The following is a 17197-nucleotide window of genomic DNA, read 5'->3' as shown; positions in this document are numbered from 1 at the left end:
TGAACTGTTTTACGACCTTTTCTTTGAACTGTTCTGTAACCAAAGGCGATGGCTGTTTACGACCCCCGTCCCTTAGAAACAGCTGTTGCCATGTAATCAGGGAAAGTCCAAATAAAAGAGGGGGCGTACAATCTTTCGCCAGAGCGTGATGGAGACTGTACAAGAGTACAGCCCAGACGCGCTCTCCTCAATTGAGCCAAATTTAATTCTGTCTCTGTTTGATTCCTTGCTTCTTTGTCTTGTTCAATAGATGTCATCAGTGTTTGAACCTGACAATTTAACTATTTGTTTTTACAAAAATAGTTTTATATAATTGGCATGATGAGATAATATTAAAGTTTAAAATATGCATTTTGTTTTCTGTCAAAATTGAAAGATCGAATGCATTTAGTAAAAAGAAAAAGTATTTTATTGAAACCCATTTTTTCCAGGCTTTCGCAGGCCACATGGAATTAGGGGCGGGCCAGAATTGGCCCCCGGGCCTTGAGTTTGACACGTGGCATATGGCGATCGTATACATTTCTATAGAAATTGGCCTCAATAATGACTTCAGGCAACATTTTTCTCCATGTGTGGCCATTTTTTCTCGTTACGTAACGTCGATGTATTTACTTCAACAATGACGGTCGAAGAATTTCCCCAGCTCTACTAATGATTACGTATGGATTATTACTACCAATTTTAACAAGTCACTGAGCTCTGGATAAGTGGTAGTTTTCCTGGTGAATGACCATTAAAATACAGGTCCTGAGTCCTTCTAAAAGACATTAAATAGCATTTCTCTAAGATGAACAGGGTCACTATATAGTATATGAACCAGTGGCCTCGATATCGTGCAGTGGAGTGTAAAGGGAATATGGAACAATACTGTGGATATGCAGCAGAAGAAGGAGGGTGGGGGGAAAGGTGTGGGTTGGATGGTGACAAACACAAGTGGAGGAAGAGAAGGAAGGCTGGCGAAGGATGTGGGCAGGTTGAGCGTAATTCTTCGGTGCACAAAGTAAAGACTGTGGACAGGAAGCACACAAGAAGCAAAAACCTGCGGAACAAAAGATGAACGCTGTGAGTCATTCCCAGGATCTAGATTTAACAACACACTGCACAAATGTGTGTGGGGATAAGACTATGAGTGGAAGCAGTGAGGGTTTTGCATATTCAATCATTTCCGACAGCAATAATAAGTCTTGGCGGTGTTATTTTAAATGACATTCCTCAAAAGCGACCCTACAAAACAGACAGAGTTGACATTTATTGCCATCATTTTTGTTATTTGTGTCAACATTTGCATTACCTATATGTCATAGTCTTTGAATGAATGAATGAATTAATTAAATACGTTTATTTCGGTCATATAATCAACCATCAACCATTTTGTGTGACCAGTTTAAAGGGGAACATTATCACCAGACCTATGTAAGCGTCAATATATACCTTGATGTTGCAGAAAAAAGACCATATATTTATTTAACAGATTTCCGAACTCTAAATGGGTGAATTTTGGCGAATTAAACGCCTTTCTAATATTCGCTCTCGGAGCGATGACATCACAACGTGGCGTCACATCGGGAAGCAATCCGCCATTTTCTCAAACACCGAGTCAAATCAGCTCTGTTATTTTCCGTTTTTTCGACTGTTTTCCATACCTTGGAGACATCATGCCTCGTCGGTGTGTTGTCGGAGGGTGTAACAACACGAACAGGGACGGATTCAAGTTGCACCAGTGGCCCAAAGATGCGAAAGTGGCAAGAAATTGGACGTTTGTTCCACACACTTTACCGACGAAAGCTATGCTATGACAGAGATGGCAAGAATGTGTGGATATCCTGCGACACTCAAAGCAGATGCATTTCCAACGATAAAGTCAAAGAAATCTGCCGCCAGACCCTCATTGACTCTGCCGGAGTGTGTGAGCAATTCAGGGACAAAGGTCCTCGGTAGCACGGCAAGCAATGGCGGCAGTTTGTTCCCGCAGATGAGCGAGCTAAACCCCCTGGATGTCTTGGCTCACACCGTCCCTTATACCACCGAAGATGATCAAGAGAAGAATATCGACAGCAGGCTAGCTTCCCTGGCCTGCTGACATCAACTCCAAAACTGGACAGATCAGCTTTCAGGAAAAGAGCGCAGATGAGGGTATGTCTACAGAATATATTAATTGATGAAAATTGGGCTGTCTGCACTCTCAAAGTGCATGTTGTTGCCAAATGTATTTCATATGCTGTAAACCTAGTTCATAGTTGTTAGTTTCCTTTAATGCCAAACAAACACATACCAATCGTTGGTTAGAAGGCGATCGCCGAATTCGTCCTCGCTTTCTCCCGTGTCGCTGGCTGTCGTGTCATTTTCGTCGGTTTCGCTTGCATACGGTTCAAACCGATATGGCTCAATAGCTTCAGTTTCTTCTTCAGTTTCGTTTTCGCTACCTGCCTCCACACTACAACCATCCGTTTCAATACATGCGTAATCTGTTGAATCGCTTAAGCCGCTGAAATCCGAGTCTAAGTCCGAGCTAATGTCGCTATAGCTTGCTGTTCTATGCGCCATGTTTGTTTGTGTTGGCATCACTATGTGACGTCACAGGAAAATGGACGGGTGTATATAACGATGGTTAAAATCAGGCACTTTGAAGCTTTTTTTAGGGATATTGCGTGATGGGTAAAATTTTGAAAAAAACTTCGAAAAATAAAATAAGTCACTGGGAACTGATTTTTAATGGTTTTAACCATTTTGAAATTGTGATAATGTTCCCCTTTAAGAGTACAGATTATACATATATAACAATCATACACATTTACACACAAAAGGAAAAGACAAGAAAAGAAAAAGCATGACCAAAAAAGGAATAGGCTGAAGCCAAACCTTATATTTGCCTATCCTAAACCCATCCATCCATTTTCTATCGCTTATTCCCTTCGGGGTCGCGGGGGGCGCTGGAACCTATCTCAGCTACAATTGGGCGGAAGGCGGGGTACACCCTGGACAAGTCGCCACCTCATCGCAGGGCCCTATCCTAAACCATCACTGAAAATAAGATTACCTGGAACATCAACGTTCAAAAAAAAAATCAAAATCAATGGGATGAAAGTAATTGTTACTATATTTTATAATTTACAATTATATCACCTTTCATGGTTTCTTAAACCTTAACAAAGAAGTACATGTCTTCAGCTCATCACTGAGCTTGTTCCACCATTTAACTCCTAAAACTGAAATACATTTGGATTTAATATTCGTTTTTGCTTGACCTATTTCAAAAATCAATATCCCCGTAAATTATAGTTTTCTTCTCTTAATTGAAATAACCTAAGAATACAAGCTGGAAGGCTGTTGTTGTTCTTTACTCGAAGCATAATTTCCATTGTTTTTAAAAACACAATATCTGAAAATTTTTAACACATTAGAACTTATAAATAATGGATTGGTATGTTCATAGTAGCACGCTTTGTGTATTATTCTAATGACCCTTTTTTGGAGTTTAATTGTTTGTTCTATAAACATTTACCCAAACTTCAACACAATATGTTAAATATGGAAAAATAAAAGAATAATATAACATATGCAGACATTTCTTATTCAGCATGTGTTTTACTTTATAAAGAATGGCAATGGATTTGGATATTTTTCCCTTTATATATTCAATATGCGGTTTCCAACATAATTTATGATCAATTATTATTCCCAAGAATGTAGTTTCATATACTCTATAAATTTCCATTTGATTTAATTTAAATTTTGCTTCACAATTTGTTTTTGCACCACTAAACACCATAAATTTAGTTTTCTTATCATTTAATGATAACTTATTGATATCAAACCATTTTGTTTAGCTGAATCAACTCAACCTCTATTATCCTCAACACTTCCTTCAAGTGTTCTCCTGAACAATATACATTTGTATCATCTGCAAACATAATACATTTCAATTTATTAGATACTGAACAAATATCATTTAAATATAGTATCAATAACTTAGGTCCCAATACCGAGCCTTGTGGAACCCCACAAGTTACTCTTCTTGGCTGTGATCTAGTCTTATTAATTTCCACATATTGAGATCTATTACTTAAATAACTACTTAACCACTGTTGTGAAACACCTCTTATGCCATAGTTTTCCCATTTTTGCAGAAGTAAGGAATGATCGATTGTGTCAAAAGCTTTACATAAGTCAATAAATACTCCAACGGTGTGTTGCTTTTTTTCTATTGCTGTAGCTACGTTTTCTACAAAGTCCATCACTGCTAGGGATGTAGATCGATTACTCCTGAACCCATACTGCTGATCATTCAGTAGCTCATGTTTGTCAATGAACTTATCAAGTCTATTTACAAATAATTTCTCAAGAATTTTTGCAAATTGAGGTAGTAAAGACACAGGTCTATAATTTGAGACCATATACCAGGGGTCGGCAACCCGCGGCTCTAGAGCCGCATGCGGCTCTATCTTTAGCGCCGCCCTAGTGGCTCCCTGGAGCTTTTCCAAAGATGTATGAAAAATGGAAAAAGATGAGGGGAAAGAATTGATTTTTTGTTTTAATATGGTTTCTGTAGGAGGACAAACATGACACAAACCTCCCTAATTGTTATAAAGCACACTGTTTATATTAAACATGCTTCACTGATTCGAGTATTTGGCGAGTGCCGTTTTGTCCTACTAATTTTGGCGGTCCTTGAACTCACCATAGTTTGTTTACATGTATAACTTTCTCCGACTTTCTAGTACGTGTTTTATGCCCCTTCTTTTTCTGTCTCATTTTGTCCACCAAACTTTTAACGTTGTGCATGAATGCACAAAGGTGAGTTTTGTTGATGTTATTGACTTGTGGGGAGTGCTAATCAGACATATTTGGTCACTGCATGACTGCAAGCTAATCGATGCTAACATGCTATTTAGGCTAGCTATATGTACATATTGCATCATAATGCCTCGTTTGTAGGTATATTTGAGCTCATTTAGTTTCCTTTAAGTCCTCTTAATTCAATTTATATCTCATGACACACTATCTGTATGTAATATGGCTTTTAATTTTTTTGCGGCTCCAGACAGATTTGTTTTTGTATTTTTGGTCCAATATGGCTCTTTCAACATTTTGGGTTGCCGACCCCTGCCATATACAGTATTTATCACCATTTTTATAAATCTGAATAACTTTAGCTTTAAGACACATCCAAGAGTTATAGTCTAATACTGTATGTTTACACTAAACACACCTAACATTAGAGTAGAATGTTATTTTGTTCTCTTCTGATTTGACTCATTCTGCTTCAGTTTGGCACAGACTTGCAGTGACATGCTCAAATTGCTTTGCAAAGTTGCCAACACACTCGGTCATGTTTATCATCCACTTCTTCTCAGCACTGTAAGACCAGATGTTTTGGGTGGATTTTACGGGGCTTACAGTGACATTTATTGCTATTGGCGGGGATACTTGTAACTCAAATGTTTGCATGCAACTTAAAACATAACAATGAGCGGAGAGGCATCTCAAAACACTCTTTTTGTATTAGTATTAGTAACGGCATTTCACAAAATGAGTACAAACTTCACATTATATTGTATCTTCTCAAGGGACAGCGCTACAGAAAGCTAATTTTGAAATACTTTATAGTGAGTAGTCAGTGTGCAGCTTGAAAAGCAGTCTCGATTGACTATTTACTAAAAATACCGTATTTTCCGGACCATAGGGCGCAACGGCTTATAAGAAGCAATGCCGATGAGCGGGTCTAGTCAGATCTATTTTCATACAAAAAGCGCACCGGATTATAGGGCGCATTAAAGGGGTCATATTATTATTTGTTTTTTCTAAATGTAAAACACTTCCTTGTGGTCTACATCAGTGGTCCCCTTTTTTTTTTATTAAATCAACATAAAAAACACAAGATACACTTACAATTAGTGCACCAACCCATAAAAACCTCCCTCCACTCATTTGCACAAAAGGGTTGTTTCTTTCTGTTATTAATATTCTGGTTCTTACATTATACATCAATATATATCAATACAGTCTGCAGGGATACAGTCCGTAAGCACACATGATTGTATTTTTTTAACAAAATAAACAAAAAAAAATACCATCCCCCTCCCGGTCCGTGGGACACATTTTTAAGCGTTGACCGGGCTGTAGTCACAAAAAGGTTGGGGACCACTGGTCTACATAACATGTAATGGTGGTTCTTTGGTCAAAATGTTGCATAGATCATGTTTTACAGATCATCTTCAAGTCGCTTTCTGACAGTCGCTTCAGGATGCGCTGTTTTGTGGGCGGTCTTATTTACGTGGCTCACCTTCGACAGCGTCTTCTCCCCGTCGTCTTTGTTGTAGCGGTGTAGCGTGCAAGGACGGGAGTGGAAGAAGTGTCAAAAGATGGAGCTAACTGTTTTAATGACATTCAGACTTTTCTTAAATCAATAACTGAGCAGTAACTCCTCATTCATGGCTCACTAGTGCAACAACAACGCCGGAAGTGTGTCACGTGAAAAACCGTCCGACCGGAACTCTCTAATAATTAAAGTTCCTTGGGTGAATAATTGAAACTCACTACACCGGTATGTTTTATCGCTTTCATGGCGAGTTTACTGACAGATAAAGTAAGAACTTTACATTACTTTATATTAAAAATGGCAACAGCAGAGGATGAATGTCCCATAAGAAGAAGATAGAGAAAAAGAAGAAGTTCATCGACCACGGTGTCGGGACCGACTACAAAGGATGATGCGTGCAAATTTTCAGGACTTATGCAGTTCCCAAATACAGATGTGCAGGTACCAGAAGGTAAGAAACGTTGCTTTTGCATTATATTGCGAAACAAAACGCCAGATAATATGTCTTACCTTATACACACACCAATGATAATACTCGTATGTTAAAGCACAGTAAGATCCATCCAATTTTGGTGCGGCTTCATAGCTTACCAAAGTCGTACTAAAACATTTTGATAGATTTTTGAGCGCCGTTTGAAATGTTCTATATTTTCAATGGAACATATACAATTTTAGCATTGCGTGGACATCGGGGGCGATACCTCTGGATTGGCAGACCGGGGTGGTGGTTCCTCTCTTTAAGAAGGGGAACCGGAGGGTGTGTTCTAATTATCGTGGGATCACACTCCTCAGCCTTCCCGGTAAGGTCTATTCAGGTGTACTGGAGAGGAGGCTACGCCGGATAGTCGAACCTCGGATTCAGGAGGAACAGTGTGGTTTTCGTCCTGGTCGTGGAACTGTGGACCAGCTCTATACTCTCGGCAGGGTCCTTGAGGGTGCATGGGAGTTTGCCCAACCAGTCTACATGTGCTTTGTGGACTTGGAGAAGGCATTCGACCGTGTCCCTCGGGAAGTACTGTGGGGAGTGCTCAGAGAGTATGGGGTATCGGACTGTCTGATTTTGGCGGTCCGCTCCCTGTATGATCAGTGTCAGAGCTTGGTCCGCATTGCCGGCAGTAAGTCGGACACGTTTCCAGTGAGGGTCGGACTCCGCCAAGGCTGCCCTTTGTCACCGATTCTGTTCATAACTTTTATGGACAGAATTTCTAGGCGCAGTCAAGGCGTTGAGGGGATCCGGTTTGGTGGTTGCAGGATTAGGTCTCTGCTTTTTGCAGATGATGTGGTCCTGATGGCTTCATCTGGCCAGGATCTTCAGCTCTCGCTGGATCGGTTCGCAGCCAAGTGTGAAGCGACTGGGATAAGAATCAGCACCTCCAAGTCCGAGTCCATGGTTCTCGCCCGGAAAAGGGTGGAGTGCCATCTCCGGGTTGGGGAGGAGACCCTTCCCCAAGTGGAGGAGTTCAAGTACCTCGGAGTCTTGTTCACGAGTGAGGGAAGAGTGGATCGTGAGATCGACAGGCGGATCGGTGCAGCATCTTCAGTAATGCGGACGCTGTATCGATCCGTTGTGGTGAAGAAGGAGCTGAGCCGGAAGGCAAAGCTCTCAATTTACCGGTCGATCTACGTTCCCATCCTCACCTATGGTCATGAGCTTTGAGTTATGACTGAAAGGACAAGATCACGGGTACAGGCAGCCGAAATGAGTTTCCCCGCCGGGTGGCGGGGCTCTCCCTTAGAGATAGGGTGAGAAGCTCTGCCATCCGGGGGGAGCTCAAAGTAAAGCCGCTGCTCCTCCACATCGAGAGGAGCCAGATGAGGTGGTTCGGGCATCTGGTCAGGATGCCACCCGAACGCCTCCCTAGAGAGGTGTTTAGGGCACGTCCAACCGGTAGAAGACCCAGGACACGTTGGGAAGACTATGTCTCCCGGCTGGCCTGGGAACGCCTCGGGATCCCCCGGAAGGAGCTAGACGAAGTGGCTGGGGAGAGGAAAGTCTGGGCTTCCCTGCTTAGGCTGCTGCCCCCGCGACCCGACCTCGGATAAGCAGAAGAAGATGGATGGATGGATGGATGGATATTTCAGTCTCCACGTATGTCTTATGTGCGACTGCCATCTACTGGTCACACTTATCATTTCACCATTTACCAATTAAAATAGCTTCAAGGTCGGTAAGCAAAACCATAATTATTCCTTACATTGGGCGCACCAGTGGCCTAGTGGTTAGAGTGTCCGTCCTGAGATCGGTAGGTTGGGTGTTCAAATCCCGGCCGAGTCATACCAAAGACTATAAAAATGGGACCCATTACCTCCCTGCTTGGCACTCAGCATCAAGGGTTGGAATTGGGGGTTAAATCACCAAAATGATTCCCGGGCGCAGCCACCGCTGCTGCCCACTGCTCCCCTCACCTCCCAGGGGGTGATCAAGGGTGATGGGTCAAATGCAGAGAATAATTTCGCCACACCTAGTGTGTGTGTGACAATCATTGGTACTTTAACTTTAACTTTAACTTTAAGGCGCACTGTCGAGTTTGGAGAAAATGAAAGGATTTTAAGTGCGCCTTATAGTCCGGAAAATACGGTAAGTCATAACACATCCATTATTGTCCACGCACGCAACCAGAATTAATCTGTACATCAGGCGCACCGAGTTATAGTGCGCACTGTCGATTTTTGAGAAAATGAAATACGGTACCACAAGTAAGGCTTTTGTTACTTTTTATCGATTTTATGATTTGTTAATTTCGCCTTACACACCTTTAGAGGATTCAGATAATATATCCAAACACTGAAAATAGCCTGTAGTTAATAAGTGTGGCCTTCTGCTGTTATGTAAGTCGAGTAAGAGTATGCTCTCAAACATTGGTGCTAGCACAATGGTTTGAGGAAGGACAAGATGTTTGCCAATAAAACCAAATACTGCAGATTTGAGAGGAGAGCAGGATGCGAAAGAGCCGAGAGGGAGAGCTTTTGTAGCGAATGAGGAAAACCAATGAGGAGAAAAAAATGTTAAGTATAGTTAAGCACAGAGGGTAAAGGCCGAGAAAAATACAAGTCTGTGCGAGAGAGTGGGAGAAGGCAGCAAGGAGTGCAGAAGCAAAGAGAGGACAGAGGGGGTGGAGGCTGAGGCTTGTGCTGGTGGATGCAGCACGACTCGCCCTCTAATCCTCACGTTAAAACCTCTGTTGATTCACTAAAGCAGATTACTGCCATTTTTCCTACGTTTGCCTCTTGCCTTGCCGCTGAATAACAACTGGGAGAACCCCTAACTTTGCCATTTTGATAATATTTGTCATATTTTTATCTCAATCCATAACTTATTCACTATCATTGCTTCAGGCTGCGGGACTACCGGGAAAAAAAAAGAGGGCGGGCAGAAATAAACTCGTACCCACGTACTGCATGCATCTCATATTTGCCCTGGAGGTCCCCTGTCCGATCTCCTAGCACTCACATTCGTTATGTGTTGAATATTATTGAGTGTTATTTATCATCAGGGCTTCTCCTTGTGGGATTGTGCCATTTTTTGTATACCACAAGTAGAGGCCTGCCGATATTATCGGCCGATAAATGCTTTAAAATGTAATATCGGAAATTATCGGTATCGTTTTTTTTTTATTATCGGTATCGCTTTTATTTATTTTTTTATTTTTTTTATTAAATCAACATAAAAAACACAAGATACACTTGCAATTAGTGCACCAACCCAAAAAAACTCCCTCCCACACATGATTGTGCGTGCTAATAGTACTAACCTTTAGCAGTTAATTTGACTCATTTTCATTAATTATTAGTTTCTATGTAACTGTTTTTATATTGTTAAATTTTTCTTTTTTATTTAAGAAAATGTTTTTAATTTATTTATCTTATTTTATTTGTATTTATTTTTAAAAAAAGGACCTTATCTTCACCATACCTGGTTGTCCAAATTAGGCATGATAATGTGTTAATTCCACAACTGTATATATCAGTATCGGTTGATATCGGTATCGGCTGATATCGGTATCGGTAATTAAAGAGATGGATAATATCGGAATATCGGATATCGGCAAAAAGCCATTATCGGACATCCATAATCACAAGTCATTCCTTTGTACTTCCACGGAAGGTTAATCTTAACAGGTTTAGGGTTAAAAATAAAACATACATTTATGACTGCCCCAGTGATTCCATTATCATTGCATCTTCTACTCTAAGGGCCTGATTTACTAAGATCCGAATACCTCACGCGAAACAGCGAGTGCAAGCTATAAAATAGTGTGTACTATTTAGTGGCCGTGTTATGTGCGATCTACTAAAACTTCGTGTGAAAAGTGGCTAAGAGCGCCTTACTTAAATGAGGATTTGGAGACACTCATTTTCTGCACATTCATGTTATCATGCTCCTCTGTGTGGCATTTTGGTATGTTTTCTGACAAGCAGGAGACATGTACCACTTTTTATGGGCATTTTGGCAGCAGTCGTACAGAGCATCTTCATTGACACTAGGGTTGTCCTGATACCAATAATTTAGTACCGGTACCAAAATGTATATCGATACTTTTTGATACTTTTCCAAATAAAGGGAACTATGAAACATGTCAATATTGGCTTTATTTAAACAGAAAATCTTACACTACATTAAACACTCACAGTCCAAGAACAATTTTTACAAGGTTAAAATTAGAGATGTCCGATAAATGCTTTAGAATGTAATATCGGGAATTATCGGTATCGTTTTTTCTTATTATCGGTATCGTTTTTTAATTTAATTTTTAATTTTTAATTTTTTAATTAAATCAACATAAAAAACAGAAGATACACTTACAATTAGTACACCAAACCAGAAAACCTCCCTCCCCCATTTACACTCATTCACACAAAAGGGTTGTTTCTTTCTGTTATTAATATTCTGGTTCCTAGATTATATATCAATATATATCAATACAGTCTGCAAGGGATACAGTCCGTAAGCACACATGATTGTGCGTGCTGCTGGTCCACTAATAGTACTAACCTTTAACAGTTAATTTTACCCATTTTCATTAATTACTAGTTTCTATGTAACTGTTTTTATATTGTTAAAATTTTCTTTTTTATTCAAGAAAATGTTTTTAATTTATTCATCTTCATTTATTTTTATTTATTTTTCTAAAAAGGACCTTATCTTCACCATACCTGGTTGTCCAAATTAGGCATAATAATGTGTTAATTCCACGACTGTATATATTGGTATCGGTTGATATCGGTATCGGTTGATATTGGTATCGGTAATTAAGGGTTTGGTCAATATCGGAATACCGGATATCGGCAAAAAGCCATTATCGAACATCTCTAGTTAAAATATTAATTTAAAGGTATTGAAATGGCATGGACCCTGAAAGGAACGTCTTCTCTGTGCTCCTCGACTACAGTCTGCACCGGACCAAACAGCAGGACAGGTGCAACAACTACATTATTACCTGTCACTTTTTATAACTCCTTGTGCAAATCTGAATTCTTATCATTTAAATGTTTACCTGTTTTAAAGCAGCTGTTGTGAGAGTAGCGAATGTGTGTGTGTGTGTGCCCCTTTAAGAATGGCAGTATGTGGGGTGAGTGAGTGGGCAAGTTAGGAGAGGTAGCACTAGCATGTTCAGGAGTGTTAATAGCATGGTGCAGGTCCGGTTGTGCCCTGTGGAAATAATATATAAAGTGACCAAGTTGTAACTAATCGACGGCCTCGTCATTCCGACCAAAGAGCGGAGCTTTACGGACCCATTGTGAAGTGAAAGGTCTCCCCTGCTCTCCTCGACCACGGTCTGGGAGCCTACAAGCAGGAAAGGTGTAAAACAGTACTTGCAATTTAGAGCTTCACCTTTATTGTTAGTTTAGAAGCCCAAATATCTCCATATTATGCTTCACGCACCCTCTTTATTAACCAGTAGAATTGCATTTTTTTGCAATTTTTCCTCTCCAAGATGTTATTGCTTGTATGCACTTTGTGTGTGCGTGTTGACACCCTCAACATCATGCGCCTCGGCTCTGTAGTCACCACCGCAAAGCGGCAGTCAGATGAAAGAGCGAGACCGGCACTTTTCAAAGGTGGTATAGTACCGAGTTCAATTGATTAGTACTGCAATACTTTATTAGTACCGGTATACCGTACAACCCTAATTGACACCATTTTTATTTTTTGCTCAAGGTGCATGGGAAGTAGGCTGCACCTATGTGCTCAAAACGCAACAAATGCATCCTTCATGAAGTTTTTATCATATGGGATATATGTCAGTAATGTATTTTCTATGTGAAAAAACTTTTACATCATTAAACAAATATTAAATTACATCAAAACGCATCAATTGAATTTGTTTCAGTCAGCCTCTTTAGTTATTTAGCAGCTATGGAATTATAAAAGGGTGTTGCTGAATAGACGATGTATCTAATATTTTTTATTTCTGACCGTCCAAATATCAGCTCTGCGTGTGCTATCAAGTTAGCACATGTTTTAGTACACGCAAACCTTTAGTATATCAGGCCCTACGTGTGTGTGTGTCCTATACAGATGTACCTTGGCACAAACTTGAGGTGAGCAGTGAAGCTTGACTGAGCCTGCAGAAAGCCTGTCCTTGGTAGGATCTCTATGTGTTTCCTCATCGCCGAGCACAGGTCAAAGGTCAGCTTCAAGGCCGTGCTGGTGCTAAAATGTAAGAGACATGGATAAATAGCACAAGACTGACAGGAAGATGATGTGCATACAATAACAGAAGGGGAATTGTTATTATTAGATCAAATTAGCATTGACTGCATTTTTTTTTTTTACAAGACCACAATACAGCTCACGATCCGAAGCATGTATAATTGCTAATGGAACCGATTCACTCATGTTAGTACGCAACAAGATGGATTCTGAGTCCAGTTGTGGGCCGTCAGGGCCAGCTAGGCCTTCTCTGCTGGCCTAACAAAACCAGAAATCCATCCATCCATCTTCTTCCGCTTATCCGAGGTCAGGTCGCGGGGGCAGCAGCCTAAGCAGAGAATACCACACTTCCCTCTCCCCAGCCATTTCGTCCAGCTCCTCCCGAGGGATCCCGAGGCGTTCCCAGGCCAGCCGGGAGACATAGTCTTCCCAACGTGTCCTGGGTCTTCCCCGTGGCCTCCTACCGGTCGGACGTGCCCGAAACACCTCCCTAGGGAGGCGTTCGGGTGGCATCCTGACCAGATGCCCGAACCACCTCATCTGGCTCCTCTCGATGTGGAGGAGCAGCGGCTTTACTTTGAGCTCCTTCCGGATGACAGAGCTTCTCACACTATCTCTAAGGGACGTTTTTTTATTTTTGTATTTATATTTTATTTTTGTATTAAATCAACATAAAAAACACAAGATACACTTACAATTAATACACCAACCCAAAAAACCTTCCTCCCCCATTTCACTCATTCACACAAAAGGGTTGTTTCTTTCTGTTATTAATATTCTGGTTCCTACATTATATATCAATATATATCAATACAGTCTGCAAGGGATACAGTCCGTAAGCACACATGATTGTGCGTGCTGCTGGTCCACTAATAGTACTAACCTATAACAGTTAATTTTACTAATTTTCATTAATTACTAGTTTCTATGTACCGTATTTTTCGGACTATAAGTCGCAGTTTTTTTTCATAGTTTGGCCGGGCTCCAGTGCGACTTATATATGTTTTTTTCCTTCTTTTTTATGCATTTCCGGCAGGTGCGACTTATACTCCGGTGCGACTTATACTCCGAAAAATACGGTAACTGTTTTTATATTATTTTACTTTCTTTTTTATTCAAGAATTTTTTTTTAAATTTATTTATCTTATTTTATTTATTTTATTTTTTTAAAAAGGACCTTATCTTCACCATACCTGGTTGTCCAAATTAGGCATAATAATGTGTTAATTCCACGACTGTATATATCGGTTGATATCGGTTTGGTCAATATCGGAATATTGGATATCGGCAAAAAGCCATTATTGGACATCCCTCTATTTGTATACATGTTCAAAATAAACTCACACCATTAAATCTTACAAATGTAAGTATTATCTATCAAATGTGTTTTGTATTCATATTTTTGGCTGCATGGTACGGATTAATTGGATTTACATTATTTATTATAGGAAAAATTGCATCGTTTTTTATGTGATTGTTTAAAAAAACCAAAAAAAACAACCTTCAGGAACAAATTACTAACAAGAATCAGGATCCTTGCACTCTACATTCTATCGTTACAAATTGACTTTGAGTACACTGCTGTTAGGGGACATACAGGCTGTACTGTGCTCAAAGTAGGGCTTCTAAGGGCAAATAAACTAAAGAGAAAATAACATGTTCGTCTTGAGTGTCACCAGCAGAAATTGCCTCATATTGAGATGTGAAGCCCAGGTGCAAATCAATTGGGTCACCCAATTTCCAGCAGATGGTTGTGCCTCCAGCTACAAGCCTCAACATATAGTGGAAATGAGAACACCATGGGAATTCCTAAAGACATCCAGCCCAAGCTACACACCTTTCTCAAGAAATTTACCCGGGGAAAATTACCTTCAAAACTTTGTGTCAGATAATCTGTGGAAACCTTCTATTTATCAATTCCCATGCAAATAGCAACTCACTTTACATCATCTTTAGAGTGGTCAAATGATAATCATGTGACCCCTCTCTTTCAAATGGATTACTCATGGATGCATAACAGTGCATAATATGATAAATACAAATGCATAATTAATATACAGTAGTAGCTCAATTTACGAGATTAATTTGTTCTGTGACGGAACTCTTTGGTCAAAACACTTGTAACACAAATAAACGTCGGCCATTGAAATTAATTAAAATCATATTAATCCGAGTTTGGTCCCCCCAAAACAGCACCATTTTAAAAAGAAACATTTTTTTTTTAGATGGTAAATCCATCCATCCATCCATTTTCTACCGCTTGTCTCTTCCGGGGTCACGGGTGATGCTGGAGCCTATCTCAGCTGCATTCGGGCGGAAGGCACCTCATCGCAGTAGATGGTAAATATTGTATACAAATACACAACTACAGTAGTTTTATGAAGTAAAGTAATAATAATGGACAGTATTTTAATTGGAGGGTGGACTTTTACGGTATCTAATTTGAGCTTCTCCATACTTTCATGGATAAATGTCTACTGATTAGATATGTTTTTATCATTTCTTGGCTGGCGTTATCCACTCACTCTGCTTCAGTATCATGCCGACGAGCTGTGCTATGCTCAAACTTTTTCCGTTAAGTTAGATAGTCACACATGCTCTGTTTTGTTTTTGATGATTTCTTTCTTTAATTCAATGAATATCATCCACTTCTTCTCAGCACTGTCCTTCATACTCACTTTCTTTCTCCCCAAGGTTGAAATCTTTATTTTAACTTATGCTAGCAAGTACGATCTAATGCTTTAGGAGGGTCTTACGGGGTTCGCTGTGACACTATACCAACTAATGCTTAATGCTAGTAACTAATTTTTTTGCCTGCAACTTAAAGGCCTACTGAAACCCACTACTACCGACCACGCAGTCTGATAGTTTATACATCAATGATGACATCTTAACATTGCAACACATGCCAATACGGCCGGGTTAGCTTACTAAAGTGCAATTTTAAATTTCGCGCAAAATATCCTGCTGAAAACGTCTCGGTATGATGACGTCAGCGCGTGACGTCACGGATTGTAGCGGACATTTTGGGACAGCATGGTGGCCAGCTATTAAGTCGTCTGTTTTCATCGCAAAATTCCACAGTATTCTGGACATCTGTGTTGGTGAATCTTTTGCAATTTGTTCAACGAACAACGGAGACAGCAAAGAAGAAAGCTGTAGGTGGGAAGCGGTGTATTGCGGGTGGCTGCAGCAACACAAACACAGCCGGTGTTTCATTGTTTACATTCCCGGAAGATGGCAGTCAAGCTTTACCATTGGCCTGTGGAGAACTGGGACAACAGAGACTCTTACCAGGAGGACTTTGAGTTGGATGCGCAGACGCGGTACCGTGAGTACGCAAGCAGCTGCGGCTTCCAAACATTTGATCGCTTGCCCGTACGTGCGTGCCGCTATGTGCATGTCACATACGTAGCTTTGGGGACTTTGGGGAAATATATGTGCTGTATGAACTTTGGGGAGGTGAACGGTACTTTGGGTTGTGGGATTGAGTGTGTTGTGCAGGTGTTTGAGTTGTATTGGCGGGTTATATGGACGAGAGGGGGCAGATGTTTGTTACGCGGGATTAATTTGTGGCATTATAAATATAAGCCGGGTTGTGTTGTGGCTAATAGAGTATATATATGTCTTGTGTTTATTTACTGTTTTAGTCATTCCCAGCTGAATATCAGGTCCCACCCGCCTCTCACAGCATCTTCCCTATCTGAATCGCTGCCATTGCCCTCTAGTCCTTCAGTCTCACTTTCCTCATCCACAAATCTTTCATCCTTGCTCAAATTAATGGGGAAATCGTCGCTTTCTCGGTCCGAATCGCTCTCGCTGCTGGTGGCCATGATTGTAAACAATGTGCAGATGTGAGGAGCTCCACAACCTGTGACGTCACGCTACTCGTCTGCTACTTCCGGTACAGGCAAGGCTTTTTTATCAGCGACCAAAAGTTGCAAACTTTATCGTCGATGTTCTCTACTAAATCCTTTCAGCAAAAATATGGCAAAATCGCGAAATGATCAAGTATGACACATAGAATGGACCGGCTATCCCCATTTAAATAGGAAAATCGCATTTCAGTAGGCCTTTAAATTGAGGTACCACTGTTTTTTATGTAAATTATCAAAAAACTTTACGTTCGCCGAGTTCCCAGTGAACAGACAAGAGGCTGTCTTTGTTGCACCAAGCCAAAGGCTTGGAAAATTCCTCTGTGTACGATGGGAGGAGACGGGAGG

At 40.5% G+C, this 17197-nt stretch overlaps 1 protein-coding gene across 3 annotated transcripts in view; it reads right to left on the bottom strand.

Annotated features, from left to right (window-relative positions):
* Positions 1 to 17197, bottom strand: part of cfap74 (cilia and flagella associated protein 74) — a 152916-nt gene that overhangs the window by 63265 nt on the left and 72454 nt on the right. For all 3 annotated transcript variants that reach the window (XM_061974844.1, XM_061974851.1, XM_061974859.1), the window contains exon 22: positions 12846 to 12974. In XM_061974844.1, coding sequence (XP_061830828.1) covers positions 12846 to 12974 — 129 coding nt within the window. The remainder of the gene's footprint in view (positions 1 to 12845; positions 12975 to 17197) is intronic.

This window comes from Nerophis lumbriciformis, linkage group LG01 (assembly GCF_033978685.3).
Source record: "Nerophis lumbriciformis linkage group LG01, RoL_Nlum_v2.1, whole genome shotgun sequence".
NCBI lineage: Eukaryota > Metazoa > Chordata > Actinopteri > Syngnathiformes > Syngnathidae > Nerophis > Nerophis lumbriciformis.
The sequence above is the reverse complement of the archived record's forward strand: the minus strand, read 5'-3'. Positions and strand labels throughout refer to the sequence as shown.